This window comes from Schistosoma mansoni, chromosome W (genome assembly GCF_000237925.1).
Source record: "Schistosoma mansoni strain Puerto Rico chromosome W, complete genome".
NCBI classification, from domain to species: domain Eukaryota; kingdom Metazoa; phylum Platyhelminthes; class Trematoda; order Strigeidida; family Schistosomatidae; genus Schistosoma; species Schistosoma mansoni.
This window is the reverse complement of record NC_031502.1, coordinates 9,169,559-9,195,659: the sequence shown is the minus strand read 5'-3', so window position 1 is coordinate 9,195,659 and position 26,101 is coordinate 9,169,559. Positions and strand designations below refer to the sequence as shown.

Below are 26,101 nucleotides of genomic sequence, written 5' to 3'. Positions count from 1 at the left end.
TGATTTACCCATTCTGACCTTTCCTTTTTACTCGCTCCTCTACATCCTAATTTTATGATCTTTCACATTGCATTCAGTAAGTCTCTTACTCAACTATGTAATAACTGCTTGTCCTAGCAACCATACTTCCCAAACACAAATGCACTCATTCATACTCAACAAAACTAACCATCAAATCCACGAAGATTCGTGAAGCCGAGTGATTACGCTCCCACACTCGATGATAATGAAGACTTGTAACTGTACCGTTACATCAAGAAGCGGAAAGATATTGTGTATTGAATTAGAGGCAAATTTGGTGTGTGCGCTTCTGTGCTGACCGTATGATATTTCAAAGTATTTGTGTAGGTACTCTAGTTTTGATGGAAACATCCGCAAGCGTTGCTGATCCTTATCTATTCTATGAACAATAATTCTCAATTGCCATTTGTTTTAAGGATAGTCATTTATGTTACTGGTCTGCTTGGGTGACTTGCATATTCTGAACAAGCTTGTATTAACTTTTTATCTAACAATATTCATCTAAAACAGTTAAAAGGTTTGGCATATTTGAAAAATAGCCTTTGTTCGATATACATAAGGATTCAATATTTTTGATGATGGATAAGGAAAATACCAACGCCTTTAAAACCTCTCCTCAAATGGATTGCTTAGAAAAATTAGCAGTTTCTCTCCCGTCGGCTGCTTTCAGCTTAGTTCCGTGTAGTGAAAATAGGGACTTTGATACACGTTTCTTAAATAAGTTTCAGTCAGGAAGGAAGGGATGTGGTATGATTAAGTCGTCACGTACTCTTTCAGAACCCACTTTACCAACATCTAAATCACTGAAAAGTATGACAACATCCAATTTCGTTTCTCCTACGTTTGCAAGGTATATGCCTTACTTCTTGTCATCTCTCAGCGATCATTCAAGCTCTTCAACAACGATGTCTTCTATCTCTGTGTCAAATTTAAGTGATGCATCCAGTAGTGTGCGACTTCCATTGTCTCCAAGTCAACTGTCCTTACCAGAACCTCCAGATGGAGGTTGGGGTTGGGTTGTTGTAATCGCCACATTTTTCGTACACATGATAACCGACGGGGTAATAGTATCGTTTGGCGTTTTTATTGAATCTCTCGTTGAGGAATTCCAAGACTCAATGAGTGCTACTTCGTGGATTGGGTCATTTTCGTATGGTATTCCTGCGCTCGCTGCCCCTTTGTCTTCGTTGCTGCTTAATCGCTTTGGATGTCGAGTAACGTGCATGGTTGGTGGTCTGATAAGCGGTCTAGGATGTTTTGCTGGCGCTTTCACTAATTCTATTATATCAATGGTCTTTTCGTTCGGTATCTTATCTGGTCTGGGTGCGAGCTTGTGCATCACATCAGCTCTTGTTGTTGTTTCAATGTATTTTGATAACAGACGAGCTACTGCCACTGGTTTGTCTATAGCAGGTACAGGTGTTGGTGCTCTTGTATTTGCTCCAATGGTAGACATGCTACTGAATATTTATACGTGGCGAGGGGCTATGATGATACTGTCTGGATTTTTCCTAAATATGATAGTATGTGGTGCTCTGATGCGTCCTGTTGAAACTGACGTCGAAAAACGACATAGACAACGTCTCGCTTGGTTGGAACACCTAGCTCGCGAGTCGGGTTTACCACCTTTCGAAAGTGCAGACTACTTGGATAAGGATGTGCTTGGTCGTATAAAGTTGCTACGTGACCATATGTTAGCCCCTCGTAGAGTTACAATGAGCTATTTACACTCAACAAATGAAATTAATGACAAGTTGATTTCAGATGTGCGTGTATGTCCCTCATCTAATAGAAATTGTTTCAAAGTTCTGGAAAACAAGACAAATTTATCTAAAGATTTCCCTCAAATCTCTCCGATCCACTCCAAATCACAACCAATAGATAAGAAAGCACAACAAACTCATGATCAGGATGTATGGAAAGACGGTGCATCTACATTTAAACCTCGAAATAATGTGTCAGGGAACAAGAAAGTGTGCAGCTTCATACTCCAATCTCCGGAAGTTCGGTCCGATATCGTTTCGTTCCCACGTTTACTTCCTATTGAAAATTTTGATTGTGGTATGCAAGATAAAAACTGTGAGGTAAATAATAGATGTGAAGTTTACAATACTAACGGAAGTCCTAAATCGTTCACGAACTCTATTCATTGTAACCATGAAGACACTGTTTGTCCTAAGAAAGATGAAGCATGCATCTTAAATAATCTCTGTCAAGACAATCAGACGTATATGCTCAACGATTGCTGTGAAACCACTTCCCTCAAGTTTACACATAATACCTCACAGAGTTATAATCAGAATAACATTCCTCGAGGTTCTTCATCTAGTTTGCTTGAGTGTTATCGCTCCGCACATCAGAGTTCAGTGAGTCTGCCGGATCTTCATCATCTCAGAAGGGTGTACAAAACAGACAATTCTAGTGAATCTGGTGTGTCATCTCAGTGTTCACTGGGGTACAAATGTAGTTGTCTGGCGAGTAGAAAATCAGAATTAAAGTCGGTGGATGAAGGTGAAAAATGTCAGGATAAGGAAATATATTGTTGTAATTGCTGTACAGAAATGTGTGCCGACAAACATGATATTTTTCACCGTCTGTTCGATCTGCGACTGTTTAGAAGACCTACCTTTGTTTTGTTTATGGTTTCAAATTTCTTACTCTACTTCTGGTACAATGTTACATATTTTTTTATGGGTGTGCGTGCTATCAACTATGGTCTTAGTGAGACACTTGCAGCCCTTTTGTTTTCTGTTCTTGGTGGTGCTAACATGGTTGGCGAGGTTTTGGCTGGATTCTTGGCTGATCGTGATGGCGTCGATTCTCTGACTTTATATTTCTTCATGATTCTTGCATGTGGTGTATCAACGTGTTTGATGCCGTTACTTACTACATTTATGTCTATGGCAGTTTATTCTAGTAAGTATTTTCTTCAAGTTTTCCATTGTTTCCACTTAATATTAAACTGTAGTGTAACACTCAATTACTACCAGACGTAGTTGTTTTAGAAGCAAAACAGGTCCAACTATTTAACCAAATATGTGTTCGTAGACTCATCTACTAACTATATCAGTTATTTATTGACAACACTTTGAATAACACCAATCCCACACCTTAACTGTTGGACTGCTTCTGATTACTGTAGATATTAATCTTTGTTAGCAAACGAAGTTGCAACTAAAGAAAACAATTTTAATGACCAAATAAATGTATTTGTCTATCTCCAAATACTGTAAAATTATTTGTAACTACTATATTAGCGTACATTTTTAGTCCACTCCAGTAACTTTGCTAGTTGACTTCCATTCGAGTTCATTAAGTTGTGTGTGGCAGTAATTCCTTAGTCCCCGATTATAATTAAACTTCCAAGTGTCCTAATGTTTATGTCACCATATTATATTATGCATGATACTCAAAATGTGAGATCATTATTCTGCTTGATATACCAGCAGTGTGCAAAGCGTACGCTCATAATATAAGGAGCGACTATAATAATTAAGTAGCAGCCCTAATTTATGACTTTGGGGAAATTAATATGTTTACTATTTGAAAACGTCTTTAAGTTACGTTAAATATATTCAAGGATCAACCCTAAATATAATGCAGTAGTTGGAAAATTATTTGGAATTGAAGTTTTCATTCTGTGGTTTGGCTGGCTTTTTAGTTACTTAAACTGGATTTGTTTTATGGATCAGGCTGTACATAACTAACTGATCATACAAGAGCTCCGGCAGATTTCATTTATATGTTTATAAATCTTATATTGAATTCCGAGTATTTCATCTTAACTTCTTTTGATGAATATTTGAACTAGGTTCTTACACTACTAGTGACCATCGCTTGTCAGTATAGCTTTCCATTCTAACAGTTATATTCAAGAGATAGGTTTGTTAACAGTACTTTTCAAATTAGATGGTGTATAAACAAGGCTAAGGGGCCTCATCAAGCGAATGTTTTACCTAAAATGAAAAAAGAGCCTGAAATCTCTTGTCAATTTTCATTTTAGAATACGTTTGGGTTGTTAGTATTTTCTGCCTGGTGTTGAATACTGTAGGCTACTGAGCAACAGAACTTTACACTTCGTTAGTAACCTAAAATTGAGGTTTAAAGCTCATAAATACTGATACTTTTCCTTTTCACACACATACCTTTCTGACGATTATCTTGAAGGATACATACTATTTTTCATACGTTCGAAGTAAGCTCAGTAATGACTGATGGTAGTTTCGGAGTTACTTGTTTTTAAAATTTAACATCTTTGCAGAATTAACAAAAACGCTACTCAACATCATCAGTGTTAGCTTGACGGTGGATATATATATATATATATATATATATATATATATATATATATAACGACCGACGCAACCAGCTTCAAAAAGAATCATTCGGTCACTGAACGTTCTGCCGCACAAGTTTGAAATGCAGTTATTTTGTACGAACATAGCTGGGAAAGTAAGGAAAGAGGAAAACGTCTTGGAGCTTATTCCAAAGACGTGTCACGGATGTATTTAAAAAATTAGGTGCTTGATTAAGGATGAAGAAGGTTTACATTTCCAGGTGTAGGCCAGATATAAAAACACAGTTATACGAACATATCAATAATGAATGCTAATAGCTACCGGTGAAAGTCTAGAAAAAGTTAGTGGATTTCGACACCTTTCAAACTAGCAAATGTTTTGTAACCTATTCGAAGGTTGTTCACTTACTGTACATAGTTTCGTTATATATTTGCCTCTAAAGGTCATACATTTTCGTCCTATTTTTCACAAATTAGTTTGCTGCGCTAAGGGTTTTGTTTATTTACTGTGCGTAAATAATGCAGTTCTGTTTTGTGAAATTGACAGAAAGCAGTCTTGTTAACATGTCATACGATAATTCAAGAATATTTTGAACACACTTCTTCAAGATTGACCTGAGTTGATATTTGGTTCTGTAGCAAAGTGAAGTAGCTGAGCAGTTTAATCACTTTATTTACCTCGGAAGTCCTGTTAACCCTTGTGGGCTGGTGGATCACATAATCGTTACAAGAATATAAAAAAGAATGTATCTTTTATTAACTTGCCATCTATGTCTGTCTGCTCAGCAGTGGTAGATTACGCCGAAAAACAGTCCTCTCTGTTATTACTCAGGACTGTAAGACATCGTTAGTCAGTAAAATATGAACTGGATGTATATGTTCGGTTGTAATCGTTTTTGAAATATTGTTCGTGTTTGGTAGAAGCTTAAAATGAGAGATGCGCATATTAAACTTAGAGAGTTACATAAGTTTGATAAATCATTTCAAGTTATGAATGTTTGTCAACTAAAGTGGTTTGGAGTATGTTGTGCATTCCTCTGCTACTCTTATTACTATGATGTAATTTGTTGTTTGTCTGAGTCATCCTTGGAGATGCAGACATCGTGAGTGTTATTCACAAGGTAACCGTAATTTATGCTTGAAGGCTTTAAGTAATATGGGCCAGATTCATCTCTCTTTAAGTCCTAAGATTGGTTTGGTTACTTTACGTTGGATCCATTTTTTGATTAATTTCGTTCCCCCTAGTTTCCCACTGTCATTGGTATGATTACAATCTATAGCGTGTCTTCCCCTGGCTACTCCGTTGTATTTCGGCATTTTGAATCGACAAGCTTTTGTATTTGACTCTATACTGTTTACGCCTGTCTGCACTTTCTATACAGTTAACAGTGTGTTTCATTTTCATTCAAATCTAGGCGTGTTTGGTATGGGACTGGCCGCTAATGATGCTCTGTGCACTGTTTTGTTGGTAGAATTTGTTGGACTACATCGTCTTACAAATGGTCTTGGAATTTGTTTTTTTTGTCAGGGTGTGGCCAATATTTTGGGACCGCCTCTTATTGGTAAGTATGTAGCTGTTTAAAATGAACTTCAGTTGTTGTAACGCTTTGCCTGATGTAAAGTTTGTTTCCTATAAAATGATACCTTAAGGAAGCTGTCAAGTATTCTTAATCTAATACATTGGTGTGTTTACCACATTTTCCCATACATATTTGCATATGTATTTAATAGAAAAATGTGTCACATTCGAATACTAATATACTTTTGTTAAAATATTTTCGGGAATTTTTTGGGAGTAATTAACGTCTTTGATTTATGCTACTTATCATCTTATGTTTGAAATCTACTGTGTAACTCCAAAACCTAAAACAATATTTGCTTAGTTTTCCCCTACACTTTCATTCGTCATAGTGACAAATCATACTAGTCCTGGTTATCTTGCGGTCGGAAAAGTCACTAAATTTTCAGGGTTCTTATAGGTTGAAGAATCTAGGTGTCATTAACGTTTCACTGGCGTACTGGTTTAGTGGCTGAGGAGTTTGACTTTCAGTCATCTTCATTTTGGGCGACAGGGTAGTATCAATAAAACATTTCATCGTTAAAAATTAGTAATGCATTCTGTCCTATTCTATGCTACTGAATCTCATAACTGTTCTTGTTTACAGGAACTCCCACAGCAAATATATGATTGGTCCATATTAGCTTACTTGAACTGCGACTAGGATGAAAAGATGTGTGATTTTGATCCCTTCCTATGTATTGGGACAATCAGTGATTGCGACCAGTCAAATTGGATTACGTCCAACTCCCAGATTTTAGCTAAAATGTTAGTCAACCTAGACCACCATTCTTAAAGACATCTGGAGCCAATCCAAATGCTCTTCCTCGTTTAAGATTAGCTAGAGTCGGTGGGCCTACTTCAATGTTCTTCCATTCAGGCTGTTTGGGAGTGGTGGGTAGCTGTAGAGTAGCTGAAGGTCAGCCGAACTGCTCCTTAAAGTGTTCCACCCATCGTTCTAAACGTCTGGGCTGAGATTCTCATCTTTTTCTGAGATCGTCTCGCTTACAATTGACTTCTTAATGTCGGTTTCTTTTACTACTCTGAAGAGTTGTATGGTGTTATTTTCATCTGCCTTTTTCATCTCTTTTGCTTTCGTCTCCCACCACTGCTCACAGTCGTTCCTTAGATATTCGGTTAACCTAGATCTGGTTTGCTTTCGCTCTTCATTGTATTCAGATGCTGATGAGATGAGTTTACGAGAACCCATTAGTGCAATAGTCTTAGTAGAAATTCATTGGTTTTTTGTAAGCTTTTAGTTTAAATTACTAATAAATGTTACTGCTGTTTCCACAGCTATTCGTTTATCTTTCCAAGCAACATCTGAGTCAGCCTCCTTTTCCAAACTGTCTAAGTGTGACCTCAGTTGTTCCTGGAGCTTACTTTTGGCTTTCTTGTCACTCAGTTCAATTATAATGGGTCTTCTTATTGTAGTTTTTCTGCATCAAGTGAGTCGCAAACAAATGCATGCTCGTACGAAAGCGTGATCATAGTCGTTTCAAAACGATAGTTAACCATTTAGTAAGTACTTTGCAGCACATTTAATGTTAGTTTCTTAAGTACTGTAGCTTTCATCATGGAATGCATGTGCTTCTGGCTGCACCATTTTAAGTAAAAGAACTGTTAAGATAAACTCAAGGAAGTCTGATTGGTACGCTTAGAAAATCTGTAATATTTATTATTGCAATTCCAAATCGATTAATTTCCTAGTGAGATTTGTTTAAAACCGTTTATTTTTACAGTATAACTGTTTATCGTTAGGGATATCTAAATAAATGTTTGCGCATATATAAGTAACCATAAATAGTAGCGAAAACCCAAATAAATACAGGTTGTAGAGCAGTAGTTAAAACATATGCTTTTCAAACCTCCAGTTACACGTTCAAACTCAACTCAACTTTCTTCAGTATGTTTCAGTGTGTAATACCACTAGCTTTCACGTGAAAAGTATGTCTCATTGCCGAGTACATGTGACCTAGAACTACTTGAACTTCCAAGTTGAAATTAATTTGAATTACAAATTACATAAGATTTATATGATAAATGTTTTAATAACCATCAGCTTCTATGCAATATAAAAATAATCATTATAATGGTATAAAGGTCGGCTGATATTATCAAAAACTCTTGTCTAAACAATCGAAGCTTGTAATTCATTTTCATTTAAGCAATTTTTGTTTTACATCTTCATTTCAAAGTATAAATAGTCTTTGTTTGAACTTATGAAACATATATATATATATATATATATATATATATATATATATATATAGGGTGAACGTTAGGGAGGAAGAATAATATTTCTACTTACTGATCAATGATTAGTTTTTCCTTTTATAAATCATTTACTGGTTTCATTGATTTTGTAGGAAACGGTTGTAGTAAAAGTTACCACTGATATTTCCTGATTGCTTACAGTTACTTTATCCAATGAATGTCTATTAGTTGGATATTTTGTTTTAGATTTGTTATTTTTACATTATACTAGTGGGATATTTTTCATACATTGTAACTTTGTTCCAGACTGGATAATACTAATCACTTTTAAAAATATCAATAGAGAGATCCTGCTATACTTTCGTAGGCATTTGAAACAAGCATTTTTTTGTCGAATCATCAGATAGTAGGTTTTCCATATAGCATTATCGGTGGTTGGAATGTGTCTCAACTCATCTGAATCTCCAATGACAAAAAAACGAAGTGTCAGTGCAATAGTTGGTAACATATTGATCAAGTAATCTTTAAGACGTTTGTGACTGAGCCTTCTCACAGCAATAAAATATTTTTTCCGAAACTTCAACCATTGTTCCTTGTTTCATGGTTTATTGATTATATCAACCTATGTGATACAGCAGAGGTTTTTAGGAAAGCTCTCATTACAAAGTCATCTAATCAGATCAACCTACTTTCAGCTCTGTTCAGTATGTAGATGCTATTCTAGCCAGACGAATAATTAAAACTTTCAGGGTTGTATAGCAAATAGTTTTTTGACGGTCGAAAATGAAGCCTCTGTCATACTCATCTCCGAAAGATATTTTAGGAATGTAAATGTAAAAGGTATCATAGTGTATACCTGTCACTTCTTCAATTTCACTTGTTGACTAGCGTAATAGAAATCAAACCGTACAAAATGCCGGAAAAATGAATTTTGCCCCAACAATCTACTTTGGCTTGCTTACCCAGGTAGTATTACTACACCACAAAGCAGAGCTAACTGCGATGAGCAATATGAGTGACCTACTTTATAAACGCCTGCTCACAAAAGTTAGCTATGATATTATAAATACGCTCGTGATATACTACCTAATATATATCTCTGTTCTCCTGTATACTCACTTCTTTTGTGCTTTTTCTTGTGTTAATTTCCATATTTAACTCTGCAGTTCATTTTGTTTTGACCTACCAAACACGAATTAATAAATGGTTACTTTCTGAATCCTGCCTTTCACTCCTATGTTTTACCCAGGTATTTCCGAAGCCGTACCTGCTGTTCAAATTGACCGCTTTCGACGTTCTCTCCTCTATGTAGCTCGGACGATAGACATGTCCGACTAGGACTCTGGAAAGTCCCATTGTTGTTTTATTCTGTATCTTATAGGTTTATAATCAAGTTTCCGGTTCAGCGCTCCAAAGTTCTTCTTACCACAACATTCGGACTTGAGTTGTCGTTGTTGAACTGAGCACTAGAGCAACATTCACTCCAAACATCTGGGTTTTCACTAGCATTTGTGTACTGTATTACGGGTTACACTGTAGATTCACATACTTATACAAATGAAGCTGGTAGAAAAACGACGCGAATAAGATAAAAGATTGAATCATGTGTCGCAAATAAATGTCTTATTCAAGAGAAGACTCTACAACACGAAACATGGTACTAACAAAACACTAAATGATTGTACAGTAAAATAACTGAATACAGGTTAATATCAGTAACGAATAACATGAATTAAACTCAGTTAAAAATATAATTATAAACAAGTAAAGAATTGAGAGGTCATGTAATCGAAAGAAGAAGGAGTTAAAAAAACATACTGTAATGTAATGAAACAAGAGGTATTTTTCGAAGGCAATAACGGACTCATAACCATTTCTTTTTGAAAACACGTTGTTTTCGCGTTCAGTAGTTATGGATTCGGCAACTTCAACAAGACTAAAGATTACTTTTTTAATAATCACCTGGAAGGATATTAGGGTACATACTTCATGCTATGTGTCAAATGAATATCTTGAAAGAGCAGTCCTGAAACTCTTCATGACATTCGAGCGAGTATATTAAGGTAGGGCCTTTTTTCTTATCTATCAGCCTAACTTATTTGTGAGATACACATAAATGAATACACACAGTTGGAAATAGCATGAAAGTCATATCGGTCGATTTCTGATTGTTTTAGGGAGCATGTAGCTTTACAGAAAACGATCGTTTTGGGTCCAGGATATCTTAGTTGATATTGGAGCATCAACACGTCTAAAGTCATGGTAAACATGTAATGCGTTATCTGGTGACTGAAGTTATTTTAGGCTTTTTATACCCCGTTTTACTGTATCTGTTAACAAACTTTTATGGATACTTGTCGTTTATTGGGGGCCTTTTAGAATTCATAAGTTTCTATTCTAGTTTGTTATTGGTAAATATTTTTTCTTCTCTGTAAAATGGTGTCTTGGCCAGTAAGTTTTGTAACAGGCTGAATAAAAGTTATTCCAGTTAAAATACACTCTTTGTACCTTGTCAGTAAATCAAACTTTAAACTGTTTCATCTCTTCTCTGTTGCATTACGGTATAAGAGATTGGATCTTCTCGTCCTTTTTGTGTCCCATAGTAAGCTAGATATTCGTTTCCAGAAAGTTATAAGGCTGTATATAGGCTGCATGTTGATTATTACTTACCATAAACATATCCCTAAATACTTCAAATAATACATCAGTTTATCAACTACTTCCGTAAGCTCGGTCTTCCAAGCTTACCCACAAAAATATTTCCCAGGGCCGGACTTACTGAAGTTGAGTTTCTACAATGTGATGGTATGTGGTACTGTTAAACCGGAACTGGACAGCCCTCATCCATGTAATTAAAGTTGTTTCAAATAATATACTGGCAGAGGTTAGAGGTCAGAATGTCGGTAAACGATTTCTGTAATTTCAGGAAAAGGCACTTTGGTAAACAAAAAAAACTATTAGGCTACCAAGGTTGTTTACATCATTCAGTTTGACAATAAAGTCAAACAGATCTATCAAGATATATGTAGCTGATTGCTAGCACCGTGGCTCCAACTTTTGTGCTATTCAGAGTACAAACTTGTTATAAGGTGACGTAATCACTGATAATATAAGTCTAATTAAGACATTATGTTTATGTACCTTTGGTAGATCGTATATGTAATAAAAATGAAACCACTGGGGCCGTTGAATATTGTGCGTTACGTTATCAGTGAGCTTCTTCCTTAAAAGTCTTTTGAGTGTATTAGTGATTTGCTTTTCCCGAGAATCAATGAAATCTTCATTTCATTTATCTAAAATCTTGATCATTTCGAATTAGTTTCATCTTAGTAATACAATCAACTGTTTTCATTAGCACAACATGTAAACCTTCGGCTGACCTCTATTACCTTATCATTTTCTCGATACTATCTGATATGTTTTAGATAATTCGTGATTCCTATTAAGTTGTCTATATATTCCTTATTTCATCATTGATCTGAATAAAAAAGTAACGTCTCTGTCGAATAAAGTTGAATATGTTACTTAATACATCTTAGGTTAATTAATCTGAGAGCTAAATCTCTTTGCATCAAATCCTGAGGAACTTGGTTAGTTTCATTTGTAGGGTCTTCTGGTGAGTATATATAATATGTAGAATTCTTTAGTATTTTTGAAGATCAATTCGTCAGGAACATCATATTCTAGTTATCCAGAAGTCATTTTCAACTATTTATTTATTTAAACACAAACATTGATACAAAGGGGAGTCAAAATATATATGCGCCACATGAAATTTGTGTGAGGGTTAAGATACTTTCGGGTACCCAAACCGAAGCAAGCGGTTTTCTTAGGGAGCCACTGCTTAAGCCTTTGACATAGAGTTTTAATTTCCAAGGCAGTGGAGCAACGTTAAGAGATCTCATGGTAACCGGTGACCAAAGATAGGTTCATACTCCATTTGTTCCCTCAGGATCCTGGAGCCCATGTGTGCCGTCGATCTGGAATCGTGATTTTTCAACTCCCCTAGGTGAACCTTTCGTACCCACTAACCCAGTGTAAGCTCCGGATATTCGCTTCTTGTCCTCCTTCGTAAACAACACCCCTAACAAGGGAAAGAAGTAAGTAAAATTTCACTGGAAGTGACTGTATATACGTTTTCAAACTTCAGATGTATGAATGCAAATTGATAATCATGTATCGTTTTAACGATACTAATTACATAGTTTGTGTATTTCATTCACTATTAATAACTTTGTTGTTAATAAATCTAATTCATTACTACCATTATAAGTTGTAGAATATTCTGAAGTTTTGATTAACTATTATTTTAATAAACTAAATAAAATTAGTTACATTATTGACTGGAATTTAGCGCATACAACTGTAAATTGTATACATGTTTTACCAAAATGATTAGTTTTTTTTGTTTATTATTACTGGGTAGATTGATATACTTTGTCTCATGTTATTTATATGCCTGGTTAACCGATTGAATTTGTCGATCATGCGACAATAATTGTAAGTGTATCATCCACAGTTGTAATAATAATTGACAAATAGAAATCGAAAATATCCGAACATACATTCATTCATGACATTTTTGATTGTTTAAGAAACTATTTTTTCTCAACAATAATCTTATTAGATCCATTTTATTTTATTAACCTCATCAAATGGTCACTTGTTTAACCCATCACGAATGGCTTTTTGATTGTATTATTTGTAAAATTCCCATATTGTGATATATATATATATATATATATGTTGTACTATTTGTGTAAATAATTAAAGAAAACCAACTTTGGTACCGAGTTCTGGTAATGTTGGCTCTGAAAATAAATACAGTCGTTAAATTCAGTTGTAGATGTTGTTTATTCATAAAAATGATATGCGAATTCTTAGCCATATGTTTGTCGTGGTTTGTGTCAGGACTTTTATATGTTCCGTAAAATTACAGACTGAAAAGACTGTCTTATGTAATGTATCAAGAAAGCGATTGATTCAGAGGTGCACACGACAGAATACTAGTAACAACATTACATGTTACTGTAAACGCTAACAAAGTCAGAAGGAAGAAGGTAAGGTTTTTCTATCTGGCACTCTAATAAGGACGATAGTAGAAAAAAAAATTCAAAGTGGAAGTGTAAACTCATGTATACTTTCGATCGGAAAAGCATTTAATGCTATACTTGATTGTATTTATGAGGTTCCATAATTAACTCCGCTCTCTATGCAAATATTTGCTCAAGAAGTGAAATAATGAAACAGTAACCATGAGCTGTATTTGTCCTTTGATAACCATGTTCGATAAGGGTAAGAAGTATGTTTGATTCGCTTTTCTTCACTATACTTCTTTTGATTCTATCCCAAGACAACTTTTACTTAACAAGTTATATCATCTGGCGGCCTGCTTGAATATCTGAACTACCTGTTCCTGCCATCTGAATATTCTCAACAAGTTATCTGTTTTTTTTATTTTGTTTTAACACCTCATTATGTCTATTAATCGCATAACCTATACGGGCGCGTTTATGAAAAGCAAATATACTCTATAACGAACAGGTTGTTAGAGTTGGCCTAGTCAATAACCTGTATTCTTAAACATGTCTCTAATTGATAAATTGTAAAGATTCAGATCTTTTTTCACCTTTTTCTGTTTTTGTGAAAGAAACTTGTTGAAATACCTCGTACTGAGAATTCTATACTGTACCAAAATATAATATTGAATAAAGCCATGAACAATAATAATAATAGTTATGATAATGTTTTATACTGTCCTCGGGGTATTAGATAGCTAGTAATGTGAAATGTTAGACCTACGTTTTACACATGTTTATATCTGTCAGTATTGTATTCATTTTCTCGATCTCAAAGAAACTTATCGTTTCTCAGCATTTTTATGTAGATGACTGAGATGAAAACCGAAATTCGTGATGAAAAGTAAAAGTAACCAACTTCAACAACTAACTTTAATGTAAATATAACAAAAATGAGTAACTATGGTAGCATAATAACTAATTTATAACCATATATATAATCAAGTGATATCTAACACTATTTAGTTACTAATTATTATTTACTCACATTATTTAACATATTCCTTTTGACACCACTTATTTGACGATATTCAGTAGTGATTGTACTACCAAGGTTTTTGCTAGTTGCTAAGTAATCATATGAAATACTTCTTTCAAGTGGTTGGTAGTTTTCAGTTTGGCAATATGACTATTGATCACAGTACTTACCTGTGACCTAAAATAATGATATTTTGATCAACTAAAGAGAGACCATGTGTTGTTACAAAATCTTGATAATTACATGCTACGTTTATTAACACTTATGTTTCGGTGGTTAGTAGCTTGTGGTTGATAGATGGAAACATGGTATATATTTATATTATGTGTATGTATGGACCATGTATGTTTCTCAAATACAAAGTATTCGACTTGACTCAAACATATAACTCATTGACTTAAAATCTGTAAACTAAACTGGTGAGTTGTATCTATGACAAATTCTCTTTCATTTTTTCAGCAACATGTATCTTGGTTGGTAATAGATTTCGTTTGGACAATCTGCTTTTTCAAATGTTTTTCTTGTTATTTTATTTTTGGAAATTTTAATGATGACGAACAACCATGAGCGTAAGTATCACGAGCAACCTATCTAGTAATTTTCGTCGTTGTATCATCCTGATACTTGTTTGTTCGGTTGAGGTTTAGTATTCTCTGAACTTCATTATTTGATAGCGAATTTTTCATCAGCAGGTTTGGAAACTACTCCAAATTAACTACATTGTGGTGTTTAGAAAATAATTTTCAAATGCTTCCTTCGGATCCGGAAATTTGACTACCTTGAAAGATCAATTGACTTGGTCTCAGAAATCTGATGGAATTACATCTGATTTTCTTGATATCAATATAGTTTTAATTGAATTTAGTGAAGCTAAAAAATACATTCATACTCTTTGAAAAATTCAGTGGCTTCCTGGATTCAATGCCTCAATGGACAACGCGTTGACCCTTGAAGCGAAATATATTGGGTACGAGTCTGTGTGAGCGTTAACACTGGAATTTAGTTACATCCAGCTGACGAGCCAAAAACAGGATGAAACTCGCATCTTGCATTCCACTTCTAGTTAGCTACAGTTCAACTCTACTGAAATGTGTATGTGTTTCATAAAAATTTGCAACTTTGCCTTACTTTAATATTAACGTCAAAATTAAATTCTTGTCACATCCAATATATTTATTATTATGCAAGTTTATACACCATGAATTGTACATGACTACGAATTAAAAAGCGATTAACAGGGATTTGTAGAGCTAGTTTTTATCGTCAAGTTGATAATATTCGTGAGTAGTAAAAATAGGATTTGATTTTGATTAATGATTGACAACTTTAATGTCCGTAGCTGTAGTCACAACCATCACAAGTGGATTATTTGGAGTTGAGATCACTTCATATTAAAGAAATGGTTTAGTGGATCGAGCCCCTGACTTTCAGTCAATGAATAGCAGATCTGAATACATTGAACACTTATTTTGTCTAGTGTAGCCGGATAGTATCGTTGATTCTTAAATCGAAAATGTGACTTAAAGCTGAGTACGTTACATCATATACTTTAATAGGACATCATGAATTTGTGGATTTATAGTAAGTGAAGTAATATAGTGACATATAGCTTCTACAGGCATAACCACTTCAGAGATAAAGAAGTTAGGTTATTGTATTACTACAATAAAAGTTTTATCATGTCTACGTGCACCTCTATTAATAAAAAATAAAAGACTATACATAGAGTCGCTCATAACTTTTTGATTATATCGTAATAACAATTGATTTTGACTTACTTTCATTGTATTATCAAATGAATGTATGAATACATTAATCAAACACTCATATACACAAACAAGAAGGTAACAGACCAGTTAGAAAATCATATCACAATTCTCTTAACTATTTCCAAACCTTCCTTTAGATAATGTTAATTGTGATTTCTCTATTCTTCTACTTCATACTCCCATTCTAACACAGAAACAAATAATACAAATAAATGACTAGAATGAATACTAGAACTCGCAATTAAAAAAATAAAAGCAGTCAATTTTAGCAACGAAATAAGATGGAAACGTAAAGAAAACGGGTAACTGTGGCAACCGACTAACTTATAACCGTATGTATACAAGGATACATATATTAGCTATCGACTTGGTGACAGTTAAAAGTACAGTTAGGAAATCGTATCCTAGTGATTAGCATGTATGGGAAATTTAAGAGGGAGAGAGGGAGTATATAAAGTAGTCACGTGCAAACGACTGATGACCTGAACACATGAAATTCTTGAAATAATATAGTAAAGATTCGCTTTATTTGTAGTAAAAATAGGAAAAAGGAGTTTTGAATTGGCTAAGGTGATGGTAATCAAAGATTAGCTTTCAGATTACGCAGATTAGAATGCACAAAAAATTATTTTTGTCTTAGATTTGCATTTATACGGATACAGAAATGAGCAACATTGTATACTATCAAAGGATATGTACATAAGTTATCTATATGATCGGCTAATTTAGTTAGTATGGCATAGTTTTACACACTGAGCTTCTTATCAAGTAAGACTAGAAACTGAATAATAGCTTTTTTCCATTTGGACTGTTAAAGATTAGTGTGATAATAAAACTATGATGTATGAAAACATTCTGAAATATTGTCTTCATCTTTTTTTCTCGAACTTGGCAAGACACATTTCTTATAGTCCATATTATAAACCTGAATTACACCGTAATGTACTAGTGCTTCTCACATTATTTACTATAAGACCTTACTCAAATAAAATCAATATTGACGATATATATTAACATCATTTTCATGTACGCTTGAACTGTATTACTTCTTGAAAGTATTAAAAATTTAGCTTATTTTTTAACTAATTAAAGAACGCTAATCGTATGTACTCTTAATTTTTTTTTCTATTAGTAATTTACATGCTGTTACTTCTCTTGTGTTTTAAAAGTTGATAGAAGTTTCGTGTAAGTTCGATTATTATTTTTTTTATTCAACGTGAAAATACTTTGTTTGTAAATGTTAAACCTTGTTGTAAACACTTGTGTACCATTCTTCAGTAAGTTGGTTTCTTTGTGATTTATTTGTGAACTTTAATGAGTTTGACTATTACATTTTTTTTAAATGCATCGTTGAAGACAGTGGATCGGACTAAATAACTAATAATATAAAAAGCGTAGAATAACGTCATTTACGTAGACTCCTCACTAATCGTTTTCATGTATCGTACTTAATTGTGTAATGGTAGTAGGTGCTTAACGGTGTTTCAAATGTCTTTATATCATCCCCAATTCATTCGACTCAAGGGTTTTTTGTTTAGGAAAATCTTCATATGATATTATAAACACAGTAGATAAAAGTATTTTAAATCTGTCACATAACTATTACTTTAGGGACTGTGTGAACTGTTGTCTTGAATATCTACAGTCTTATTTATTACCACCAGAAATGTTTTACGTATGTTATTGTCAATTTAACTTCACAAACGTGTACTAGGAGTAACATATGTCCAGATAGTCTCGTTGGCTAACTGCTCATTTACAATAATTTCTCAACTTTGAATTTTAGGACAGTTTTGGTGATTCATTCACACTGACCACCCTACAAACGTCCAAAAATTATTTTTCAGTTTAAGTTAACAAACGTCAAATTAAAAATTGTCATTACTTATGCTTAGTAAATACTGTATATGCTTTTTTGTTAGTTTGTAAAGCGTTGAATTATCTCCCCTTAGTCATAGAATTGTGTTTTTACACTGATCTAATAAGAAGTTTGCCGATTTATCGTGTTCTATTATTTTCCACTGTTTAATGGTTTTTGATTGCTTATTTGTGTGGTGTTCACTTCTTTATATAACACCTTTCTAACCAATTCTTGTTTTTAATTTGAATTGACAATTTTTCACTTGTGCCAATAATCTCTCTCTTCATTAATTACCTAAACCTGTAGGATAAATCCTAATTTAGTTGTAGAACCTGGAATTAGTTAACTTTACAGAAAGCTTTTATCACTCAGTGTGTTTGTTTTTTTCAAAGCTTGAACTAATCAAAATGAAAACGTTGCTTCCAATTTCTATTTTGCTTATGAATATATGTTAAAAAATTGTGCAAAATTAAATAGTACTGGGTTTTTATTTCGGCCTTTTTGTTTTTCAAACTCCGAAAGTCTTCTAACTGATTTTATAACTACTCGCTTAACGAAGTACACAAATTCTTAACTAAGTTTATTATACTGTGGTAAAAAAAGAACGTTATTTTCATGTATGGCTAAGAATTTATCCAAACATTTGGCCCAACTATGCTTGTTTAGTTCTGCGCGATCGAGTAGTATTGAGTTTTTGAATGTTAGTGCAAAATGATTGAATTGTGACTTGTTTCCTTTCATTTCCTATTTGTCTTTTCCTGTACTATCAGGTTATATAATTGATCTAACTCAATCACATGATCCAGCCTTCATTATTTCTGGTTTGGGTATGGTTTTGGCAGCATTTTCAGTTGTTCCTATTATTATACAGCATTTTCGAAGAAGGCGTGCGCGTCGATTACGTCGTTTACAACAAAATTGTTCTGAAATTGTATTAGAAGCTCAAACGTAACAACGATACTACTACTACTAACAATAATAATGGTTTTTCTATGATTTATCACAATGACCACTACCTTAAAAGTAGATGATGTAATATTATCTTGCTCAGATTTTATTGGTAGTTGTCTTCGACTAATTCGTTATATTTTGTTTCCTCTCTGTTCTTCTTGCATTGTATCTTACATGTGTCGAATGTTTATTTCAGACTTGGTTCTATCTTTTTCTTCGAGATTACTTTTGAAGTCGACTGCTATTATTATTATCATTATTATTGCTATTATTTATCGAAACAAACATTGGTTTTACTTATCAGTGCAGTCTATAATGGCTGGTTTAATTTTTATTCGTTAAAATTTATATAGATATTTGTTAATTAGCTATCTGTTTATTCATTTTTGTTTTAATCCGACAGTTTTAAACGTTGTACACCAATTCAAAAAAGTGCATTAGTCATAAAGATTATTTTTTATTTTGTTCAACAAGATAATTATAGCATTTTCCTCTGTTTATAGAAGTTCAAATTACAGTTACTCTATTTTTAAATAAAAATCAAATACTCATACATATACACAAAGAACTCTACATTCCACTCAGAAAAAAAGAGTATTGTTTATGAATATCATTACTCATCCACACACTCTTTCCTCACTATTGTAAGTGTGATTCGTATTGGCATTCTTTCTTCTCAAAACACTTATCGTTTCGTTTTTGTTGTTATTTACATGTTTACTTCCTTTATATTAATCTCAGCCTTTCTATTTACATTATTCTATACCTTCCATCTCTTTATTTTACTTCTATAAACACCAGATGTAATTGTATAACTTATTATTTCTAGTCATTAAATATATATGTGTGTATATTCAATGTACGTGGATGTGTCACTTCAGTGAGAGACAAATGGTGCTTTCATGACTCAACTCTTTCTATTGGTTACAGCTTATTATTAATACCATTGCAACTAATACAGGTGCTACGATTATTACTATCAGCAATTATATTTTTCATTACAACTGTTAATGTAATTCTTCTTATTGGTATATTAATATTGTTGTCATCCTTACTACTATTATTTTTGTGAAACTTTACTAGTATTTAGATTCACAGATAATGTCACACTATTTTCATATTGTACGCATTCAAACATAGTTATTTTGTATGTGGATGTGAAAAAGTAGAATTTACTATTCATAGCCGGTTTTGTTTCCCATCTTCTTTCTTGATCTTCTTCTGAGAGAGATATTTTTATTCAATGTACATTTTCTTCAATTGTTTGTTCACCACATATATACGTTTATTTTATCATAGGTAGCAAAACATTTGATATATATAATCGTTATTACGCATTGAAATAATGAGGAAAAGGTGTACTTAACAGGGAATGTAGAAGCTTGTTTGTTTTATGTCAACCTATATGAAAATGATTGTGGACGAAAGAATAGAAATGAACATCCTCTTAGTGTATGTCAAGTTTTACAATTGACTGTACTTTGGCAAATAGCCAAATACCACTTTGATGAAACTGATTCTTAATAAACCTTACTAAATTATACGTTGTTCTATCAATAAGTTTTTAATCGAATACTATCTGTCATTACAATGAGTTTAGAATATGTATGTTTACCTATTTATTTTGTACTGATCAATCAGTTGAATTAAAAAAATAATTAGTCTCAAATATATGCGATAAACATTAGCAAAAACTACATTTGTTTATCTACTGAATAACAGCTTGTTTCATAGTTATAAAAAAAGTAATACTGAATTTACTAGGTAATTAAATCCAAACGATTTACCTGATACACAATGATTAGTTATCGGTAATGAAATCTTACATTTATTATTAACATAGTCACTGTTTTGTCTAAGTCGAATTGCTCCAGTTAAACAACAGCCAAAGTCTGTCTATTGTCAAAATGCAAGTAGATGGGATTGTATTACTTTATGACTATGAATGTTGAGGATATTCGTGATTTAGTATTATTTGAACTCACGCCTTCGAATTATTACTCTCATCGAGCGAAATACAACGTGGTTATTCGTGGAGTACTTAATTGAGGATTATCATTAATGATGTAAACCATCGATTAATTTGCTTGGATCATGTATTACACATACGAAGCTACTTTCAGCACGAATTTGTTACTCTGGTTACTATAAATAGTAATGATATCAGTTCACAAGCTGTTAGAAATAATAGGCATTTCAATTTATGATGTTATCTTATTGTTGTAGACTTCAAATGTTGTGGGTTAAAATCGGTTCTTGAAGCAATTCTGTCTATTCTCTATCTTCCTCTAAATCTTAGTTTTCTTTGCAGTACTTTATTTTCCTGTTCTTCTTCCCTGGAAAACTGCTCACGTCCCTATTGAAACTTTAGTTCTCAACCTAGTTCGTTCCTGATTTTTATTCCTGTAATTTTTATTCATTTTAAGCGTTCTCTTTTCTAAACATGGTAACATTTATTTCATTTTATAGGTAGCTCCTAATAAATTAAAAGTTTTTATTGAACTCAGAATTTCGCACAAAAATTCAAAAACCCCTGTCTCAAGTCTGATGGATATGCTGGTATTGTTTTCTTCTGCTATAATCCACACGTTCGTCCACACTTTTAATCCATATATTTTACCTTAAGTGCTTCACTGTGGATGGTACCAGTTTTTCGTTCCTGTATTTCATCTTGTTTGATTTCCCCTATGCTAAAATGAAATATGATAATTTAGACTTATTCCAGATCTTTATACGTTTATTACTGATAGTTTATTTTTTATGATTAGTAAAGCATATGACTTGCTTTAATTAGGAACCATGTTGGGTTTTGAGATGTGATTATTTCTATACCTACCACTGAGTTTGTGATATTTTAGACCACCTGCGCTGCGGAAACATCATAAATTTCATTGTGATGCAATGTAGTATCTATTGATTATTTCTTAATAATTAGTCGACAAATTGCCATAAAATAACAAAATCATCTGTTTAACTAGCCTCTGATCAGCAATAAACTGAGATTTACAATTATATCAACATTTATGCGGCGTGAAATACGACATGGGATTACCAAACACTGATGTTGGTCAAGTATTTACAAACTGAATAAGAAGAGAGTTTTTCATTCATATGATAAACTAACAGAAATGTGGAAAAATTGATGTGGTAGTACTGGATTCATTTGTTCTATAATTTTGGGTATTGAGTTCACATTTAGTTAAAAGTTGAAAGAAATATCAAATATCTACATTATTGATTTAAAATTGTACTTTTTATCAATGTATTAAGAACAAACAATCGTTCATCGCAAATAAATGGTAGTTGATATTCTTTCTTACATAAATGTTTCTGCCACTGTTAGAATCTCTCAAATTTTCAGTTCTAAATATTTGGTATATATTGTCCGACTTTTAAGTGCTCATAGTATGATGATTGGAAGTAATCAACTGAAAACCGTGGACCCAAGTTTCACATTTGTTGATGCTCGTCAAAAGGATGTAACTGTAATCTTGAGAGAACTGTTGCTCCCTAGGTTAATTGACCCGTCTTACTAAGTCTCACAGTCTGAGACGCTACCACACAGACTATGAAATCATAAATTTTCGATCTGTTTTACTATACTTCTGTTTACCTATTTGGTTTTATTTACTTACTGGTTTTAGGATTTATGTTATTTAAATCTTACCGTTGGTATAAAGGTGGATTAGTGATAAAGGCATTCCGCTATCGAACGTTCGACCATAATTTCTAGAACCGTCTCACACATATTTAGATAGAATAGTGGAATCATTAGCCCAGCTACAAAATGATGACTATGAAACTAGAGTACATTCTATGTAACTTATTGTTCTGATAACTTTTAGTCCGACTTGTTGTTTCGTATAACTGTCTTTTTAAATCATATGGATGAGCCATTGTAATTTGTTTAGATATGTGTTATAGGTCATTCGAAACAATGAAGTAAGGTATGTTACTAATACATGTTGGTATTCTATTCAACTGTATTAAGATGAAATAGTCTAAGTTCTGCTTCAAGTTAGTCCTGATTTAGTCTTAATGAGCTGGAAAGAAACACTATAGACATCTTAAATTGGGCAGTTAAACTGTATCTCAATTACGTGCCTATATTATTGGTCAACATCATCGAGTGATAATAGTGACGATGATAATACGGCAAGCTTTTATCCAATAGTTGCATATTCATATGCGAATTACAGAACAGCTGTTCTGAAATCTTATTTTTCAAGTCTAGGCTTAAAACGACAGGTATCATTTCTTGTCACTATTCTGTATACTACATAGCATTCGATTTGTCGACTAAAGTACTTCATTAACTGAAACTAATGAGTTACTTTATTGTAAATATCAATAAGGGAAGTTATTTTTAATCAATTTGCATGATATGTTTACTTAAGAGTTAGAATATAAACCAACTTGTCAATTTTTTAATAATAATTTCAGTATCTCTATCATGTCAACAAATCGAAATCAGTACACATTGGCTGTCAGTCATATAATGTGGCTCAAGCGATTTTTAATTATTGTTAGTTAAAGTACAATATCTCAATTGTTTTCGTTTTTTATTAATAATAAATAATTGACGTTTTATGATTAAGATCAGCGAAAAATCTGCGTAAAAAACTCTAACGTACATTTATCTGTCTTCTTGATCAAGTGAATTCGCATATCATCATCTCGCACTTATCCTTGAGCTGCTATATTTCTGATTGAATCAACCTTTAATGGCCCTATATCTGATTCTAGGTAGAGCATATGAATGATTGTTATTGAAATATACATTCCGGCAATCCTCGTATACTATAATCGACTTAACCCGCGTTAGGGAATAACGGAATTAAATAAGTCAAATACGAGAATGAAGTTTGAATGCATATATTTCATACGATCATTGATCTGAACAGACAATCGATCGGAGAAACGAACAGAAATGACATGATGTGGAGAAGGCATGTAAGCCAACTCGATTTAACCAAGCGTGAATCGATGTTTATAGTCAGACAAAAATAATTTACAGACATGTGGTGAATAGGTAAGGTGTGCAGACACATACGCTCATATAAAAACAGTCAAGGTCGATAATTAACAAGGTCAAAATATGAGTGAAGAAGGATGAATAAATTGGTATGTCCGTAAGCTAGAATAAGCTATATGGGCTCGACATAGCAACCGACATTACAAACCGATCAATCTACATTTCATTTACGAAAATATTTTAAATCCGTAAAATTTAACAATTACGACTGAACTAGACAGCATGATTATGTTAGGAAAAAACAACTTAACACGTCCAAAGTCTCTATCGTTAAATGACGTCATCGCGCATCTGTTTTAAAAATATCTCGTTTTATTTCAAGGAATATTATTTATCCATTGATATCCTTACGTAAACAAAATGTAATCCTGTACTGTGGTTACCAATGTTATCCAGAACCAGGGTTTTTCTCACTTTGCAATTCATTGACTAGATGTACCAGCGATCCAGTGTTTATGCTGAGACTCTAACGCTGAATTAGATTGTTGAGCCTAGATAGCCGCTAACTCCTTAAATCGGTGTGATAATTTTTTGTTTGTAGGAGTTTGTATACTCCGTCTTTAATATTCAGAATTATGTGCAGTTACTTTCTTGTGAAACTCGGTTCCCCGAAGGTGGTTCTTCGATATTGCTCATGTCTATAAGGTGATCATGATTTTACACAACTGATTAGCAGTAGAAATGTTAGCGGAAAATAAATTATTTAATCTATTGTTTGGTGAATTATTATCCATGTGATCGAGGTGATTGTGAATTACTCTGGTACATGCATGTACATAACGTGAAGAATGCGATTATTTGTTAAGTGGATGGCACGGAGTCTTTTGTAACTGGTATATCACTTTGATAAAAAGCAAATTAAACCTATTTTCCTGTTATAGAACTTTTGTACACATTTACTTTCCGCACATTATAAAGCACACGAAGCCATTTGAGTAGCTATCACATAGTTTACTTTCCTATCGTTTAAAGGCTTATCTTCACTCATAAATGTGTTCGTTTTGATGTTTATTATGTCTGATGATTTTCCGTATTATCTCAGTAGAATAATTCGACTGGTTTTCTCACGAGCCTGAATCATAAATATGTCTAAAAGTGCATAAGCTGAAACGTTGATAATTGACTACACCAATAAGTTTTGAAAAATAGATTGGAAAACACTATCCGTTTCCTAAAAGTGACCAAATTCACTTATGACCATCTGTTGCATTTTTTTCAGAATAACTCATTAAATGATGTATTTATTCATCAAAAAGTTTTAGTTTTTATGAAAAATTCATTTTAGATTTCAGTTATCTGTAAATTTTGTTTTACCATTTTTACTTGGTCTTTGAATTCAACAGATCTTGTAATTTGATCATTATGACTGGTTTTATGTTTCGAGAATACTTCATATCAACTTAGATTTTACTAGGCGGAACGTGATATTTTTACTGGAATAACTTGTTGTCTTGTTATATCTTGTCGCCTGAATCTGCAACTGAATATACCATTTAGTTTAGTAGGCAAATATGTTTGAGTCTGTGTATTATCTAGCTGGGACATATTTATCAAATAAATGAATAAATAAAACGAATACACTTTTATTTGCCGAAAACAGGAATAACATCAGAACTATTATTTCTAATATAAGATTATCTTAATTCACGTGGTTCATTTGTTAGAACTGCCTATTTAATTTGCACGAAATATGAGCTTTATTATTAATCCTTAAGAATAAAACGATCAATGCAAAATGAGTTATTTGATAGAAGAATTCTTAAGAGGTTTATTCAAGCGTTATTAAATAATCCTCGAAAGTCAAAACGTGAAACGTCGTTTAAAAAGAAGAACATATGTCGATAAATGACTAAACTCAATTCGGTCAAAAATTTTCATAATTAAGGTTGATTTTAAATGCTCAAATGTTGATTAATTCATTCTATTGAGCTGGTGCGTTCGCGAGTGAATCGATTATGTTCTCATCGAGTTTGGTAGTTATCTTCCTGTTCTGTTAAAAAGTAAACGTTACAAATTTTAAAACAATTTCTAACAATTCTTTTATTTCTACTTTTGAATCTGATAAGATTTAGGCTTATCAAACAAATAATGTTTATGCCACAGTACCGTTAGGTAACTGATTTCTTAGTAGCCATGTTGATTTTTCTGAATTCGAAAATGGATTACACTGATTCATCTACTTGATTGTAAATATATATTTTTTTATAACTCTTATGGTCAACCCATGAAGATATTGAGGTTTATTCCGTGAATTGTGTTGTTAGGAGCATACAAGCAATAGAAAAAAAGTTTTGAACAAACTACATGGAGGTCTTTACACATGAAGATTGGTTAA

The 26,101-nt window shown here is 33.0% G+C and overlaps 1 protein-coding gene across 2 annotated transcripts; it reads left to right on the top strand.

Moving 5' to 3' along the window:
* Positions 1-596: 596 nt before the first annotated feature.
* Smp_134410.1 (putative monocarboxylate transporter) lies at positions 597-18,778 on the top strand (the record flags this gene model as incomplete). Of its 2 annotated transcripts, none has more annotated exons than XM_018800148.1 (4): positions 597-1,791; positions 2,239-2,937; positions 5,734-5,880; positions 18,551-18,778. In XM_018800148.1, 4 exons carry the CDS (start codon positions 597-599, stop codon positions 18,730-18,732), a joined length of 2,223 nt encoding a protein of 740 aa, XP_018653991.1. In that variant the 3' UTR covers positions 18,733-18,778. The 2 variants fall into 2 exon arrangements, with proteins under 2 accessions (XP_018653991.1, XP_018653992.1); XM_018800149.1 differs by lacking the exon at positions 18,551-18,778 and adding an exon at positions 9,343-9,585.
* Positions 18,779-26,101: the final 7,323 nt, after the last annotated feature.